Source organism: Salvia hispanica, chromosome 6 (assembly GCF_023119035.1).
Source record: "Salvia hispanica cultivar TCC Black 2014 chromosome 6, UniMelb_Shisp_WGS_1.0, whole genome shotgun sequence".
Lineage (NCBI taxonomy): Eukaryota > Viridiplantae > Streptophyta > Magnoliopsida > Lamiales > Lamiaceae > Salvia > Salvia hispanica.
This window is the reverse complement of record NC_062970.1, coordinates 7,278,962-7,297,842: the sequence shown is the minus strand read 5'-3', so window position 1 is coordinate 7,297,842 and position 18,881 is coordinate 7,278,962. Positions and strand designations below refer to the sequence as shown.

Below are 18,881 nucleotides of genomic sequence, written 5' to 3'. Positions count from 1 at the left end.
TCAGACAGCTTTATAACCTTATGTGAGCAGTAGTATCAGAATCTACCCACCAAAATATCATTAGAGACTAAAGTCAAATTAACTCCAGAACAAGCCAAAACAAGAATTGTAACTTCCTTTGCACGTCATGCGTGATATCTATCACAATTCTTCTTTTTATATCCATGTTTACCACAAAAGAAACAACTATCATTATCCTTATGTTGTTTCTTTTGTGATCAACCCTTATCCATAACAGCATTCTCAATACACTTTATCTTAATACCCTTTACTTTATTGTCTTGAAACTACTGACCAGATGTGACAGACACCAAATGCACTAGCAACCTCTTTTTGAATTCAAGCTTAAGTGAAGCAACGTATAAACATTTTCATAATGTGATGATCCCTTATGTTACCCTTGCCTTATGCTTTATTGAGATCAAGCATGTTTGTCTCAGCCTTAATGTTTTTCGCAAAACAATCCTTAATTTTTGGCAAGGCATTCACTGACCTTAGTAATCCTCTCAGATATAATACCTCAAAAGGCTTCTAGGATGCTATACTTAATGTGTTGGGACTACCGTAGCAGAAGATACGGAAAACAAACAGGTCCTTAACGGATCTATTTAGGTGATTATGCATTCGACTCCAATTTCATGCAACAAACATAGATCTATAGATATAACATCAAATAAACACATAATCATGCATATTCGATGTAGATTCGATCGTTACCTCATTCTTGATCCATCATAGGATCGAAGTTGCTAGCTGCACCACCCGGAGATCCTTGGTTTATCGACCATGAATCTTCCAACCTATTCCCTAGTCCTTGATCATCCATCCGTGTGGGGCGGATCTTGAATAACCAATAATAGTCTTGAAGAGATCTCCGGAACCCCAAGCCATCCTAATAGGCCTCGATACTTAGCCAATTAGGCACCCCTTTTGCCAAAACAAACTACTTAGGCATTTAATCAAACATGTGCAAGGCAAATTAAAACCCTAACTTCTCCCATTTGGTAGATATAGTCGTTTAAAACCGAGGCAAGGAGAGAGAGAGAGAGAGAGAGAGCCGGCGACGGCTTCTAGGGTTTAGGGAGGAGTGTTGTGAATGAATGGTGTGTTAGGGTTTCCACATCTCATCACTATTTATAATGGGCTTGTTGGGCTAGGATGGGGATCCATGGAATGACTTAAAGTTTTGAGCTCACCCATTAGATAAATTACTAATTAAATCAAATGACCATGATTTAATATAGTATCAATGGAATATTATTTTGTTCACTAAAGAATAATATTGCATTCCACTTAAATCACCTAATTACAAATAACTTGGGTCCATTTTATTTTATAATATTTCGTTTAAGATTATCTTGATCAATCAATTTAATTCTTTGTCTGATATGTGAGTAGAATTAAATTAATTCTCTAGAGTTTTTCTAGTTTGAAACTTTGAAAACATTATTAAATTGGAGATATATTCAAGTATATGATTTCGAATAATAAATTCCTTTTTCAAAAACACCTCTTGAGGATCCTTACTTAGGGATTTAATCATGTACCACAGACGCATGAATTCTATGAACTAATATTTCGATATAGCCATTGTTATTAGGTACTACCACCCAGATATCATGAACTTGAATTCATTCCTCTACTCTAGCATATATTGATAGAAGTCAAGATGGCGTTTGATTAGATAAACAATAATTGATGTGTATATAATAGGCCCAAGAAAATATTAAAAACCACAGAAATATATTCTTGCAGGTAGATAGCAATAAAGACACATTTGGGATTAGATCCTTTTCCGGTGCTACCAAACCGGTGTTACCTAATCTCTTCTTAGGTAAAGAGAAAATTATCTACCAACACCACTTAGCGATACTCAAACCGGTAGCAAAACCTATACGTGAATCACGTTTTTTCTTGCTTACACTAAAGTCAGCCAAGTCCCTTCTTGAAAAACTTCATAGGAGATTCATCAATTTCCTACTTATTCTTAGTAAAGCGCTTGAACTTGTTTATTATATTTCAATAATAAACCATTATATTATACTCCCTCCGTCCCAAGGTATTAGACCAACTTTTCCTTTTTAGGATGTCCCAACATATTAGACTCATTTTTCTTTTTTAGCAAAAAACATCTTTCTTATTTTATTCTCCACCTACTTTCTCTCTTTACATCTCTCCCCTACTTTTTTCCTTCTCTCATACTTTACTCTCTCCACTTTAACTATTTAAATATCAATTCCTTAAATCTTGTGCCCAAAAGAAGTGAGATCTAATACTCCGGGAATTAGTATTATTTATTCTCATAATTAGGTAAACAAGTGGACGTGGCGTTTCTCGTATGCATGCACAAGCTGAGTTGTACAAAGGCATGTACGCTCGAAGCATCTTTTAGTATACAAACCCCAACATAATGATCATTAGACTTACGTGATTCAAGCATTTTCACTTCTCATAGTTTCTCCTTTGATCAAGAGTACTACTATCCATACGAGAAACAAATTGCTTGGTCCTTAGCACGTAATCTAGATCCATGCAACCTAGAGTAATCAGAATATTATCTTTCAATTCTTAAAATTTGACCTATTCAACATTAACATATTGTTCATGTTGGAAGAAACTGCCGAAGCCGACATCATAATTGAATAGAGAACAAAACCAAATTAATCGTCATGCTCACATCATAAAATTCAAATAAAATGGTAACATCTCGAGGTACAGGCACAACATCCATATCAAGTCTGTGGACAGTAATATGAACTTGCAAGTGGTAACCTTTTGCAGTAATCAAACACTGACAATAAGATCATGTCAAGCAATGTCCACCTGTGGGCATCACATTTACTCACACGAAAACTGGATAATCATCACATATTTATCACCACAGGTATGTGTGTATCTCGTGCCAAATATTAATCTTCCTGTGGGTCGACTAATATCCGCATTAAAATACACACACACTTACCGTCCTAACATTCGCAGTAAAGAAGTCTGGACAAGAGAGGTTACTGTTGCAACGTCTTATTTCCACTAATCTATTTGAACATTATTAAACCATATCGAGGTAGTGAGCACAACATTCACAATAAGTCTTTTGACATAATGTGAATTTGTAAGTGGTATTCTCTTTATAATGATCAAACACTGACAATAAGATCATGTTAAGCAGTGTTCACCTGTGGGCATCACACATTACTTACACGAAAACTAAATAATTGTCACATATTTATCACTAAAGGTATGTGTGTATCTCGTGCCAAATATTAATCTTCCTGTGGAACGACTAATATTCGCATTAAAATACACACACATCAATGAAGGAACATGAGATGCACCCTAAAATTTGAATTTAAAATTTTTTAAACTGAATACAAATGCTTGCAAGCAAGTCGTTGTTAACTGTCTGGAATATAGTGGCTAGCCAACGAGTCATTGGGTTCGCATACCTTGCGAACTCAGCAAGTCGCTAAATCCTGACGGTCAGCCCTATAACTCTCCAATAAATCGCAAATTGCTGACTCCTAATGGGATTCCATATAATTTTTTCAAATCCGATTTTTACTAAAATCAACAAAATATCCGAATTTTTATGTTCCCGGGATCGTAACCAACGAACATAAACAGCTAACATCCAAAAACAACATCAAAATAACCAAATAAATCCACGAAATACAAAACCTATAGTTCACAGATTCACCAAGACGGACAATTCTCCATAATTCAACATATATGCACGCATACACACTGGATTATCGATCACAATTTATTCAGTCCCATAATTATGAAACGACCACTCCATTATCAATCAATATCCAAAAGAGTCTAGGCCTCAATCCTTAACTAATCAAAAGAAGAAAAAAAATCTTGACATGCGAGATTGTTAATCTTCCAATTCTCAAAAACAGCAATAAAGAAAATATTGCTAAGACCACCTCCAACCATACACCAAATCCCATTTTTGGTGTAAAAATGTGTTCCAACCATACTCCATACTCATACCCATTTTTGGGTTTTTTAATCAAACAACACTAAATTTGAAGTGAACACCAAAATTGAGTATCTACTGCAAAAAAGTTTTAAATATTGCATAATAGTCCTTTATATTATTTGGAGGTTCATGAATCAGCCGGCCATAATTTGTGTATTGGAGTACTTGATAGTTTGAATCAGCCGACACTCCTTGCAAATATTGAGTAGAGCTATGGATGTTGAGTAGAGATATGTTGGCGTGTGTTTTACTAGTGTCTAGAAAATCTGATCACACACACACTCTCTATTTGATTTTGCAAATATTTTTCCATAAGAAAATTAAAAAGGAATCAGAAAGCTGATCATATTATAATAAATTATGTTTTTTTTAGCAAATAATAACTAATAAATTTACAAATATATGAATGAATATTACTAAAAAATCTTGTTATTATTGCTTACCGTATTAATAGTTTAAAAGTTTCAATTATGTGTCAATAGTTTAGAAGTTGTTTAGCTGAGATTCATTTTTACTAAAGAGCTATGGATGGATGTCGCACAACTATAGAGCAAGTCTTTATTAAGAAAGCAAGTTAAACACAATGCATTAAAATAAAATAAAACACGAACAACAAATTATTATAATAAAATGAAAAACGTCATCTAATAATTTGGTAAATCAGAACCGGATCCTCCAATATTGTCGAAGTACGAAGAATATGCTCTAGTTGCATAGTCATCTGGTTCATCTTGAATATATAAAGTACATTTAATATATAAATATATTAATAAGAAAATTTTGTATACTTATTTAATTTACATAATTAAAAATATTGCGGGACTAATATGTAATTTAAAATAAATATGTAGGTACAATTGAAAAGGTGTAAAAAGTATATAAATATGGAATATTCTTTTGAGTTTGAGTTTGGAGTAAATGATTGGAGTAAAAATACTTTTTGGTGTGACCAATACTCAAAAATGGGTTTGAGTTTGGTGTAAATGGTTGGAGATGGTCGTGCATAAATATAAAACCACACAAAACCAATCCATACTCGGCGTGCATACTCATCATCCATGATTTGAATATTATTCACAAATATTTCAACTTGGAAACTATTCACACATACAATCAAAAATGACAGAAACCTTCCATAATCATATATACCTCATGAATTCTCAATAATCAAAATCATATTGAAATGCGTGCATAACTATAACTATGAATTAAATAACCAATTCGATCACTTCTATACAATAATTATAATGAATTGTCATTCATTCATGAATTCACACTTGTGAACAAACACCCAATGATGATTGAGCAAAATTAAAACAGAGACAATCGATAATTGTAATCACAAATCAGTAACCTAACAAACGACTGAAAAGAGATTCAAACAAAATTTCGACGCAATCTCCGATTTAAAGAATCGAGAATTCTAAGCAATCCCTAATACCAGGAATAAATTCGTCGATCCAAAAGACAAACGAAAATATAACACCTTAATTCACCTTTTCCAATTCTCATGGAATCATCTATAGAATGGCTCCTGGTGTCCCCACTTGTTGCCGCCAAATAATTGAGATGAAAAAATTATACTTTCGCTTAGTAAATTTAAAATTAAGTCGTTTAAAATCCGATTAAAGTCAAACTACCGTTTCACAGCCAAATAGAAATAGTAGATGCAAAAGCGTGATCATGTACTTCGATTAACTCACGTTTTATTATAAAACCAATATAAAAGAAATGCAGGTCCCATTCCCATTAGCTTTTTTATTGAAATTTTGCCTTTCGATTCTAAAACTTCGTGTCAGTCAAAGAGTGACTCCTAATAAGGACGGATGGTATAAAGCTCATCTCATGATGATTAACAAGAGCTGAGAGAAAGATAATAAGCTATGTAGCAAGGGAGCAGGAGAAGGAGGAATAAAGCTTGTAGAGGGGAACCGATACCTTGATCCGCGAGTGTTTAGCGGTGGGAATTAACTTTGCGGTCGCTATGAATCTGCCAAACAATGAGGGAGCATTCTTCGCTGATAATCTGTACCGAGAGAATACTAGACAGTTATCGAATGTTGTATACATTACGTCTAGGGACCATAACCCTAGTTTATATTTATATTGAATATAAGCATGCTTATCTATTCTGACTGATAGGTGCACTAAGTGAATAGAAAATACGCGAGTAAATGGTATCTACGCTTATTTTCATAATAACAAATAAATACTGCTACTTCAGCTGGCTGTAATTTGTTGAATCGGCTTTCCCAATTAGAATGATGAAAGATAGGCTATGCAACGATTAAATTAAATTAGTCATGTAAGCAGCCCATAATTTCGAGCAAATGCAGATCTAAGCAAACCCTGCTCCTGTCCACGGGGAGCAAGAGATTCCCAAAGAAGAAGTGGTGTGCAGGATCTGTTTGGACGCCTGTTGAGGGCAGAGATACGTGTCAAGCTTGAATGCCTTTGTAAAGGAGCACTCGAACATTTACATCGAGAATGTGCAATAGAATGGTTTAGCAGGAAGGGAAACAGATACAGTGAAGTCTGTCGTAACGAGGTTGTGAATCTACCCGTCACTTTGCTTCGAGTAGCTCCACATGCTCAAAGAGAGACCGGAGAAATGGCCATACATCAGTCAGTAAGTTAGTTATTGATGTTTCATTCTACAGATTTCTTGAATTTGTTATTGATCAACTTCTGAATCTGTATATACTCGGTGCCTGACAAGATTTTGTGGTGCTCGTGTTGATTACTACAATATGCTACTTCTTCTTCATCGAGCAGCTACTGGTGAGATATTTGACAATAAGATGCTAGATTAAATGTTTGCATTTTCCGATTGCTTCATGGGTAGAAGAGTGTTTAAAAGGGGCGATAACTTATATAGATAAAAACAATATAAAGCAATCCACCACATAGCGTGATCATGCGAACCTTTAACACGCAATCCTATTATTTTGGATCTAATATATCAGCCACAGTAAACGTCCCCCTCATCATATGATTTTAGTAATGAGGATCTGCAGACCGAGGATATGAAAAACCAAGCGCTTGTGATTTCTGCTCCATTCGCTTTCACCTTGGGTCTTACTTCGTCGATTTTTGCTGTGGTTCTTGGTTTGTGCTAAATAAAACTCAAAATGATTTTTTTTTGTGTGTGGGAGAATATTCATCCAAACATAGTTTATGTCTTCTTATGCAGCACTAAAAGAGCATGCATGGACTTATGCGGGGCTTGAATTTGCTCTTGTGGCCTTGATTCTCCACATTTTCTACAATTTGGTGAGAATCACTCATATTTTGCCTTTTTTTCTACTTCTAAATTTCTAACTTCTTGGGTTTTAATTATTTCCAAATTTGGTGAGAATCACATGTGGACTTCCCAAAGTAGCTAATTTCCAAATTCTTGATTCTTGATTTTGTAAAAGAAATAGTTGTATGTAGTTAGAGCATCCATAATGGTCGGCTATTTGCATGACCAGGCTAATACCAATTAAATCGCGGTGGCCCAGGTACAGCTAGCCGAACAGATTGCGATCAGCGGAAGCAGAACGGCTAAGCGCTTCGGTGATGGGCTGCAGCGATCGTTCGTCGCTGGCCGATGGAAGCTAACGGAAATTTATTGTGAGCCCGATTGACAAATGCTGCATTATGTTATGTTGTTTTTTAAAAAAAAAAACCTGGATAAACGCGATTTCCGTTTCATTTTCATTTGCACTACTTGTTTTATACGAGTTTTTCTCTCTCTCTAACTTTACTGCACAAGAGCATCATCGAGCGATGGATTACAACATACGCAGTCCGATCCGGTGGCCGAGTGGATCTCGAGACTCACAGTACTGTGGGATGCGGATGAAGGCGGTGGGCCCAGGGTTTAACATCCTTTGGAATCGAGATGATGAGGATGATGGCCGATGCTTATAGCCGAAGCGCCGAAATATCATCAGAATGCGTGGGGATAACAGGGCGCATAGCGGAAAGTGGGCGAAGCGGTCCGAGCTGCCGGAAGTGGGGAGTATGCCCAGAGATCACGGCCAGCGGAATGATCTTACGGCTTGGCGAGATAATTAAATTAGGGGATGATGTGGCGGGAGCGGGATGTCGGGGGGAATGCGGTGCGGTATGCCGTCCGGGGATGCGAGAAGTTCCGAGGGGGTCGGCCGGGAGGGACACGCATTATCTCCGGCCTCAAGCACAGTTTTTGTGCAGCTTACGTCTCACACGTCGGCCCGGTGGAGGCCCGCGAGTTCAGCGGCGATGACCTTACGTCATTGCATGATATGGGGATACGAGTCTCGAGGATGCGGATACTCCCGTTCCGACGAGGCGGGCCGTCTTAGAAGAAGACGAGGGGAAAGGCCAAGGGCGGTCGGTCGGCAATCGCCCGCAACCAGCATTGACGACACCCCCACCCGAGAAGGAAGTGGAGCCCGGAGGATGGGCTGCGCCGGGGGAGGCCGAGGGGGTGGTTGGAAGGTGATGCGGCGATCCGGCTGGTTTGCGAACAACTGAGCGGGGCCGTCAACATGTGGCGAAGATCAGAAGCTGCTGCCCACAGGAGGAAGCTGCGTCACGCACTGGGAAGGACTTGAACAACGAGGAGGTCGGAAGAGGTGGGAAACGCTTCAGAGACTGTGATGGAGCCGGTTTGCGGGTTTGCCACGCTGACGCCCTCGTCGGCTTCAGGGAGGTGGGCGAGAGCCAGGAGGACCCGAGCGCCGGAAGAGATGGCAGCGAGTCAGTTCCCCTTGCCAGGTAGAAGTATGAGGAGTTCACCTTGAGAGTCTTAGCATTCTTTGAGACTCAAGAGATTCGAGCGAGAGTGCGGCGGCAGGTGGCCGAAGAAGCGACGGAACTATCGCTGGCGGCTCTGACAGCGACGTGCCAAGCGGATCCCAGCGACCTCCCAGGATGCGAGGAGTTTCCATCCACTCGGCCATTGCTTCCGAGGTCGCCCCACTTCCGGGTTGGACAAAACGGGCGCGAGCCGGGCTGCGAGGGCACGGATCCCCGCTCGTCCTTGAGGCTCAGGTCCTCCGCCCCTCACACCCGCCCCACTCGAGTACACTCTCCCATTCGCGTAACCATGCGCGGGATCAGATGTACAAGGTCTTCCACGAGTGGGCAGAAGCCATGACCACCGGGAGAAGATGTTTCTTCACGAGATGCTCGAGAGCATGCGTATTGATTTGGAGATCGCGAGGGCATGCGGCTAGCGGAGTTCCAACGTGGAGCTCGAGATACCACGAGGTGGCTGCAGCGGCCAGCAGCTGTGGCAGCAGCGGCGGCTGACGATGAAGAGGAGTAGAGAGCGGCGGGCTCGTGTGCGGAAACCCCTTTTTTTTAAAAAAAAATCATGCAATTAATTCTTTATAAAATCTTTTGGCACTTTTTTTTTTTTAATGGAATGGATAATCTTTCCCGTATATGTGTAGTAAATTTAATTCCAGTAATTTAATCGTAATTTTAATTCCGTAAATGTAGTATATTTTGAATTATTTTTTATTGCGGCATGTGCCTATGGCTGGCCTAAATCCGATGTAGCCAGGTGGATTTTTTAGTGTTGCTGACGTGGCAGTGAGGAGAGAATGGCTAACATATGTAGCTGGCCTATGACTGTAACTATAGCAATCATTGCGGATACTCTTATTGTGAATGTGGTATTGGTATGATGTGACATGTGTAGAGTAGTACAGGGATGTGTTGGCCATTTTGCATAAGTATGTGTATGTGTTACCAAAGTTTGTACTTTCAAATATCTCTCTTGCAATTACTATTTCTCTAAGTATTTTCTTATTTCTCTAATAAAAGTACCTCCTTTACTTTTATCCTTGAACTGATTATCTTTACGCTTTATTTTTCCAACGAGGATCTCTTAACTAATTTCCTTCACAAGGTACTTCACTAATGATACTACATATAATACCTTGCATTTTGTCCTCCAAATCAAGGGTTCAACATTTACAAATTATCACGGCTTCTAGAAGACCTAAATAAATGGTTTATCAAGAATACATATACCAGTAATTTAGTTAATTTTTTTGTAGCAAGCTTAAATAAATGGCTTATCAAGAATGATCAATAATTGTGCATAGTGGTATAGTGGTATAGTGGTAAATGTCTAACAACCAGGAGATAGCTTATCGAACATCACTTAATGAATACTGTATTAATCTTTGCTAACTGTATGAAGCATGCATCAATACACGAATTACTCAATATCTCATATTGATTACTACAAATATTACAAATAAATTACAAAGAAAGAAAATGTAATATGCAACTAGTATATATTTAAACAAAAGCAACAAAGTAACTTAAAAATAGAAATCAATTAACAACACTGCATTTCTTCCTAATTTCTCCTGCATTCCCAGTAAGAACGCCTAGAGCAGCCATCCTCTTCATAGATTGGCTAAACTCCGTTAAGAATTTTCCGAAAACCAACATCTCATTCGCAATCCCGTTTGCAATATTGTTAGTCAAAAGCGCGGCATCCGACTGAAAAAGCCCCTGCCCTTGTAACAGCGTCCAAAAATAACGGTTGTCAAACACCAACGAGCTTCCTGGATCCATTTCCACCGTCGTCGTGTTATCTGATAAACTCCGGCATTGCGATCGCAGAGTAGCAGCGTAAGCAGCGTCCAACGACGGATCTGCGTCCCCTTTTCCGGTGAAATTGTACAGCCTATTGCTGAACAAGTTGCAGTGTCCCATGCCAATCGTGTGTGCGCCTATTATAGTTTGAAAATACAACAATAAATCAATTTAATTTTTCGCAAATGTCCCATGAATTGATATGGCAAAATTGAAGTTTATGTGTCAAACCTTATGAAATTACCGGATATCATGGGACCATAGTAAAAAATTGAAATTTTATGATTTAATAAGAGAATTACATCATCCTTTATAATAGAAATAAATAAGTGGAATATATATTAGGTGCAATGAAATTGGTAATAATATCAATCATAGTAATGATAGTAATAAAATTTTACCTGAGAGTACAACGAGATCTTTTACCGTGAGATTTTTACTGGCAAAAGATTGCTTGAGGGTAGTGAAGTTGGAGAAGGGTGAAGGGATTTCTGCCACAGCCTCCGAATCACGTGACACGGTTCCGTCACGTCTGCCAGTTAGCACTTCCCACATCGACATATCCAACTGAGGTTGCATTAATTATCAATTCATTAAAAAAATTCTGATTCCATCACTTATTGCACTGATTTAGTAAATGCTAACTTACTTGAAATGAAACAGAATCTCGGGCCGCTAGGGCTACAATATCTGCGCACGATACTTTACCAGGGCAAGTCTGCTCGAGCTGAGTCTTGATCTCGTCGATGACTTCAAATCCCGCCAACGACCTATTTGGGACCGCATCTTTCTCTGCTGTGTTATTCATAGTCGAGTCTATCAAAATCGAGCCATCACAACCCTATAAAAAAAATAAAGAAAAACCTTATATAATCAATCATAAATTTAATTAATTCAATCTCTACAAAATCTCACCCTAACAAAGCAGTCATGGAAATGCATCCGCAGTAACTTAGCAGGCAATGCAGCATTGCTTGCTGCATTTTTCCAAGTTATGTTTCGCACGATTTGCTCGGCATGTGGACAACTCGTACGATAAAAGTTCTTCCTTAACTCCCCACAATTACATAATTCAAATGTTAGAGAGCAAAACAAGAATAAGGTGTATGAGAATTTAAAATTTTCCATTATTTGTAGTAATTTTGTATGTGGATGTCTAACGAGTTAGGCAATTTATATAGTAGTACAAAATTTGTAGGCAAGATTGTTGTATAACCAATCCTCAAGTTACAAGAAATGTTATTACAACAAATGAACCTTAAAAACCTACCCATTTCCTTATGAAGAAAGGGGTAGCGATAAAAAGGATTATACACCTAAGGTGTCTAGGAAAGATCATAAAATATGGAATTGCATACACCTAAGGAGCCAGCCAATTTCTAGGTATCTTTCCTTATATAGTACTTATTATTTAATTATGAGAAAAGCTTACCCAATAACCGTTTTACCTCCATACCTATTAACCACCACAAAAAAATTAATGACTGTTTTTATCTTAGGGGAAATGCCCTATAAGGGCTTGTTTGAGGAAATTAAAGTTAGGACTCAATTTCTACCGACTGTTTCTTCTAGGCATCGAACCTTTTAGCTTGTACGCAATCTTGTGAAATTTAGCACTCTTATGTTAAATACTCCAAATTGGGATTTTTTTCACATTATAGGAGTAGTCCTTTACACGAGTCTCTTCAATATTGTATAAATTAAGTTTTAAAAGTACGTACAATATGTTTAATATTTGGGCAAATTGCATGTAAAGTCAGAACCTTAAAAATAGTTTGATTTTTTAATTGACTTTAAATATTGTGAAAAGTGATCTTTTAAATGTGTAAATTTCCCCTCGACCCGACCCGATAGATTTCCAACACAAATTTATCCTACATGGTGGCGGGGGCATTATTTGGGAACTCCACTAATTCCCATCGTTTCTCTTCTATCTCTTCAATCTCGACCCCGAGACTTATAACAAACATACAAGCTAGACAAATGAAAACATACAAATCGAATTCCACATTCAAATCGACATAAACATACAAATCGAATTTCACAAATTGAATTCGATAAAAGTAGCATTAGTTCCACAATTCGAATTGAACCCAAAATTTGTCATTTGTCAAGTCAGCCTCCACGCACCACGTAGGGTAAGTTTGTGTCGGAAATTAAAAGGTCGGAATGGGAAATTTACACAATCCGGTAAAATTCATGACTATACAACATTTAAAGTTCATAGGAAAAACAAAATAATTTTAAAGTTTATGACTATATAGGCAATTTGCATTTAATATTTTCGAGGAATTAAATAAAATGTTAACTATTGTAGTTTAATCCATTCCTACCACTACCTCGGCCATTTTTGAGTGGTTAATGTCTACAAAAAAGATTGAATGACAAACAGTTGCTATCACTTAATTACTAAGCAATACTGCTTGGCTTCTGATACCAAATAACTCAGGCGATGAAAGAATTGAAATTGTCAAACGAAGAAAATTACGTTTAAACCTTTTTTCTAATTTCCCTTATTTATTTCATAATATAAATGTGATTTTTTTTTAAAAAAAAATATGTTTAATAAGTTAGATCTTGTAATGGCATTCATACCTCCGGGATCAAGTTGATTTAGTCAAAATGAAATTGAATTGGTGCTTCCAAATGAGCACAATTTTTTTTCAGTACCAATATAATCAAAAAATTGCACCAAACCTAGAATTTCAATACAGAATAAAAACAAACCCCAACTTGATAGATTTCAAAACCAGTGAAAGAATCCAGTTTGAAAGAGTCAATTGCACCACAAATTTCTAAGCTTTACGTTTTTAAAGAACTTTTAATTTTTAAGTAGGGAAATGATATGATATCATATTACTATTTATTTAAGCATCATTCTTTTTGAGTCATAATTTTAAATAATGAATAAAATAATAAATTTGAGTTTTTTTTTTATAAATAATAATATTAATGTAATTAAATAAAACTAAATGTAATAAAAAAATAATACTAAACATATTATAGAAAAAGATGCTCATATAAGGTATGGGGTTACTAAGATTGAAGAATGTTATTGTAAATTACCCAAAAACCGGGATATAATTTTCTTGTATCACTAGTTAATTTGTCATATTTTAAACTTATAAGTACCATTCTAGTCATATCGTGATTTGAATCTTAAAATTTTATTTCGCTTTCTACTCTTTTTTTTTAAAAATAACAATGATAAGTTTTTTCAAAAGGAAACTAATTCCACTCGTAAAAAAATTCCGCTTCTCTTTTCCCGAAATCGCTAATATTGAATATTTCAAAAAAAGGCGTACGTCATATAAATTCTAAAATGAAATATTGGTAATTGATGGCGGACAACGTACGTACGATATATTAGCCTCATATGGGGCCCAAAGATTATTAATTTTTGGGCCAATCAATTTATAACGAGGGCCTCTAGGCCCAAACTACTTGCAGGCAGCAAGCAGCATCTAAAGTTTTTTTTTTCTTTCTTAATCTCATGCTACTTTCCCTTTTTCTTTACTTCCATTCTTTTAGGAATAATAGCCAATTAAATTATAAAATTTAAATAAATTCTAATGAATCTCATAAAATTTAGAAATGAAATATTAAAATATGAATTTTCAATTTTTCTTGGTTATCTCATTCGTATACAAAACAACGTCTTTTAGAGCATCCCAGCGGTAGGTTTTTGTCGGCCGTCCGTCGCCGGCGGCAAGGACGAGCTCGTCGCGCTGCGAGCTGTCCGTCCGTGCAGCTGCACGACCTGCTCTTAGCTAAGCACGTCCGTACCGAGACGCCTTACGTAGCGTGTTGATTCATGGCATAGCGTTAGCATATTCAAATTTTTTTTAAAAAAAAATCGAAATTTATTTAAAAAATGTTTTTAAATGAAAAAAATATTTTCCCATTCCCAAAGAATTATATCCGTTTTCTACCCACGTTTAATTTATTTTTCAAATTTTTTCCCCCAAAATTCACATTTTCATCTATAAATACCTTCATTTCAACACAAAAAAAAAATCACATTTCATCTATTCTATCATCTACATTCTCTCATCTTTTAATTTGTAGGATTTTAATTATGTATTTTTTTTATTTTCTAGATTTAATTATGTATTTTTATTTTTTTAAGATTTTAATTATGCAATTTTTAATTTTTAGGATTTTAATTATGTAATTTTTATTTTTTAATACTCCCTCTTCCATTAAAAATCTGACGTTTTCCTTTTTTGATTGTCCATTAAAAATGAAACGTTTCCTAAAATAAAAAATCTATCTCTACTTTTTCATCTACTCTTTACTTTACCTTTCATGTCTCAAAAACAAACTACATAAAATCCGTGCCGATTTCCAAATGTTGCATTTTAAGTGGACTGGAGGAGTATATTTTTATAATATATAAATATTTTTAGTAATTAGTATTTAAATTGAATAATAGAATGGTGAGACCTTGAGGCAATTTAAAGTTAAGAGCGGATATGGGTGTTGTCTTTCTTTAAGGAGCAATAAAGTAGGTAGGCTCGACTTTCGTCTTCTAATAAGAAGCTGCGGATGAAATTTCTTAGTGATGCTAGAAATGACATTAATTAATTCAAATACTTAAGTTTTTTTCATCTCTAATTAGAAAATGGAGTACCATTTTAAGCATCATCAAAATATAATTTGTATACGAATGAGACAATTAAGAAAAATTAGTACTTTCATTATTTAATTAATAATAGAAAAAAGGCCACTGCGGTTGAATTTATACGAGTTAAAATCCAAAACGACAATGCAAATTTCGACGAAATGAAAATGCATGTTCAATGAGATGTGTCCAAAATATAAATAATACAGTATGACATAAATAATAAAAATGATAGACAAGAAATATATTTGAGATATTGACGCAACCAATTTTCATTTCTTGCATGTGAGAGTGGGACACACTTGGCTGTGGCCCCTTATTATGCACGTATGTAGTTTCTCAAATTTTTTGGAATTGTTTGGGATTGCGAAATCAGTGATGCATACGGAAAATGAACTACTTATAGTGTTTTTTCATATACTATATATTAGTAAGGGATTTATCGAGTCAAGTAACTATTCTCTCACAAATTCTCAATTAATGGGACAGTTGGTCCAAAAATTTACTATGAGTTGACACAGTAGCGGATCCAGCCCCAAAATGGTGGGGGCGAAAATTTAATATTTAAATATTTAATATTTAATATTTAATTTATTAATATTTTTAATAATTAATTAAATCATATTATATTAATATTTAATGAGCACTAGCTTCGTTAATAAAATATAAACATGAATTAGCATGCAAATATAGGCAAATTAGTAAAAGTTTAGATTTTATAAAGTATTTAAAGGTATTATTTTGATGATAAAAAATAAATATGAATAGATTTTATAAAGTATTTAAACAAATATGAATAGATTTTATAAAGTATTTAAAGGTATTATTTTGATGATAAGAAAGAAATATGAATTGATAAACTAAAAGAGTAAAAAATGGAAAAAATATGCTCTTGTTGAGGATTGATCATTAGACCTCTTAGAAAAATATCAACATACAAACCATTAGACTACTCCATTTTATATGCTATTTATTGAAAACAAAGTATATTTCTACCTCCACGGAGGCGGATATGCTATTTTTAGCTCGATCTGAGGAAAGTTTTGGCTCTCCACGAGCGGAAGCGACCGCCCCCCCCACCCCCAAAATCCGCCACTGAGTTGACACGTTAAAATATATTTCATCCATTTCATAGAGGAGACATTTTTTCGGTATTTCACTGTAGTTCAAAATAGGCATCTTCTATTTTGAATTTTTTTTCTTTCTAGTAAAATCCGTCTCATTTATCTGTAGTAGTAATTCATTCACTTTTTTTAACTGTCTTTTCTATTTTACTACTCCGGTATCCATTTATGTTATTGGGACATACTTAGTTATATATTATTGTTAAAATTAGTTTTTTTGTTAAGGGTAGATTGAGTAATAAACATTTAATAGTAAGGGTGATAATATACGAAGCAATTATAGACAGACACCCTACTGACCTCATCACTCCTTGTAAGTTGTAATCATTCACTCATTCATTCTTCCTTAGAAAACACTTGATCCCACGAAATTTCAGGAAAAATAACACTTGATTCTTGGGAGAAGTATTTGATCTTTCTCGGTGAAAGTCTGCATTTTTGTGGGTCAGTATGGAAAATTCAGGAGCAGGTAGTGAGGTGAACAGCCAATTAGCTGATCATCTTTTAACTCAGAGCCTTCCAAGATTAGAATCACAGGTTGTTCGTCTGATTAATGCGCTGTTCAGTTTTTGGTGTGTGTGTTTTTTTCTCTGGTGATGGAGTTTGTAGCTTTGTCTTGCTAAAGAAAACAAGTGTGGCTGAAACAATAAATAATTTTTAGAGAGAAGGTTGAGTCTGCAAGAATCAATTAGAAACAAGAAAAACAGAAGTTTGTATGGTGCTGAATTGGCTTCTTATCATGTTTTAGTAGTCAAAATAGTAACTTTCATTTATATATATGCATCTCAAGAGGCAACAAGAACAGAAACAGTAGTTACTTTTTTGGATGTTTAAGTAATTTAGGGAAAACTTCTGCTCATGTATTTCTCTTTCTTATTTGAGTGATTTGGTAATTCTAGTACCCTTGGTTTCAAATCCAATACTTGTAAAATGTAATTGTGCTAATTATTTAGTACCTTGAACCTTGTCATTGCTTTTTTCCAGTTTTCGGGTTATATATTCATTTTGTTGCACAGACAAAATGTTGGTATAGTATAACTGAACTAATGTGGAAGATGAGCTAGATATCCACCTTGGGAATAATTTGCATATTCCCAATTTTTCTCAACTCTCAATCACAGTATTTTGATGTATATTTGATGACTTACTCCATTCTAAGTTTGTATGGCTTGTGTAGTTAATATAAACAGTCTTCCTCGATTTGGTTGCTTGTTGAATTTCCCCTTTCCCAGCCCCTTTATTTACATAGATGGAAAGGGTGACTGGCTGCTGTTTTTTCAATCACATTCTATGTTCCCCAAACTCTGTAGTTGTATGATAATCTATTAGCTTATGATACGAACATTTTTTGACAATGCAATTACCTCTGCACGTAGGCTGAATCAGTTAGTAGAAACTCTACAAATACGGCTGCTAATCCAGATCCGAGTACACAGCGTGCAGATCCCCTAACTCTTCAAATACCCCCGAGACCAGGTATTTTCTAAAAAATCGCAGTATCAAGGGTTTCTTTCACTCGCTCAGCTTTAAGAAGAAGAAAGCTCCTTTGGAGGGTGAAAGAAGCCCTCTTCTCAGTTCAGATAAGGCACCTCCCCCCGAGAGCCCCGCCTTTTCAAATATCTCGCCTTGCAAAGTGTGCTTCCGTTCCAGTAACACCTGCCTCGTACTTGTCGCCAAAACACTCAGTGAAAGACACAGATCACATGTACTTTTGCCTCTCAACTCTGTATACTTATTAAATTTTGTTGATACATCTTCTTGTATGTTCGAAAATTTGGTCGAGCCATGTGTGTCTACGAGCTAGATTTTCAGAGACTTGTATTTATGGTTCTCTTACTATCTATGCTGCATTAAAACTAATGAATATTTGTTATCTTCCCTTTACTGTTAGGTGACTGTCGCCACAGACCACTTATATACAACGAATTTGCAAATGTCTTACTCTGCAACTTATCACAGGAAACTGCAGCTAGAGTTGCTGTCTCGAGGTCACTCTCTGTGCCGGAGGAGGAATTACTTCATTGTGAGATCTTTATCGTTAAACTCCCGTGAAAATCAAGCTTCACATAGTAATACGTATGTTATTCATTGCTTTTTCTGTTCTCCAATATAAATTGACTAGGTGGCAATACTAATGTCATAAACCTGATGATTTATGATGCTGCATGAGTTTTGACCTCTTAGTGTTGCTTGTTGCAAGATAGGTCAAATAAGCCCTGCTCCTATCCCGAGGATCAAGAGATTCCCAAGAAGATGGGGTGCAGGATCTGTTTGGACACCTGTGAAGAAAGAGATACGTTCGCTGGCATGCCTTTGTAAAGGAGCACTCGAACTTTTACATCGAGAATGTGCAATAGAATGGTTTAGCAGGAAGGGAAACAGATACTGTGAAGTCTGTCGTAACGGTTGTGAATCTGCCCGTCACTTTGCTTGAATAGCTCCACCTGCTCAAAGAGAGACCGGAGAAATGCCCATACATCAGTCAATAAGGTGATTTCTTCGTGTTAGTTAAACTAAACAATGAACTTCACCGGATATTGATGTTTCATTCTACAGATTT

At 36.1% G+C, this 18,881-nt stretch overlaps 1 protein-coding gene across 1 annotated transcript; it reads right to left on the bottom strand.

Annotated features, from left to right (window-relative positions):
* Positions 1-10,306: 10,306 nt before the first annotated feature.
* LOC125194587 (peroxidase 3-like) lies at positions 10,307-11,701 on the bottom strand. The gene is made up of 4 exons (XM_048092845.1): positions 11,489-11,701; positions 11,223-11,414; positions 10,975-11,140; positions 10,307-10,710 (listed from the first exon to the last, which is right to left on the bottom strand). The coding sequence occupies exons 1-4, from the start codon at positions 11,699-11,701 to the stop codon at positions 10,307-10,309; spliced, it is 975 nt and encodes a 324-aa protein (XP_047948802.1).
* Between the last annotated feature and the right edge of the window lie 7,180 nt (positions 11,702-18,881).

Excerpts from the sequence above, each read along its gene's own strand:
- LOC125194587 (XM_048092845.1), bottom strand. The coding sequence starts at position 11,701 with ATGGAAAATTTTAAATTCTCATACACCTTATTCTTGTTTTGCTCTCTA. Across the intron at positions 11,141-11,222 it reads GAGATTCTGTTTCATTTCAA|TTGGATATGTCGATGTGGGA; the intron begins GTAAGTTAGCAT and ends ATGCAACCTCAG. Across the intron at positions 10,711-10,974 it reads AGATCTCGTTGTACTCTCAG|GCGCACACACGATTGGCATG; the intron begins GTAAAATTTTAT and ends AAACTATAATAG.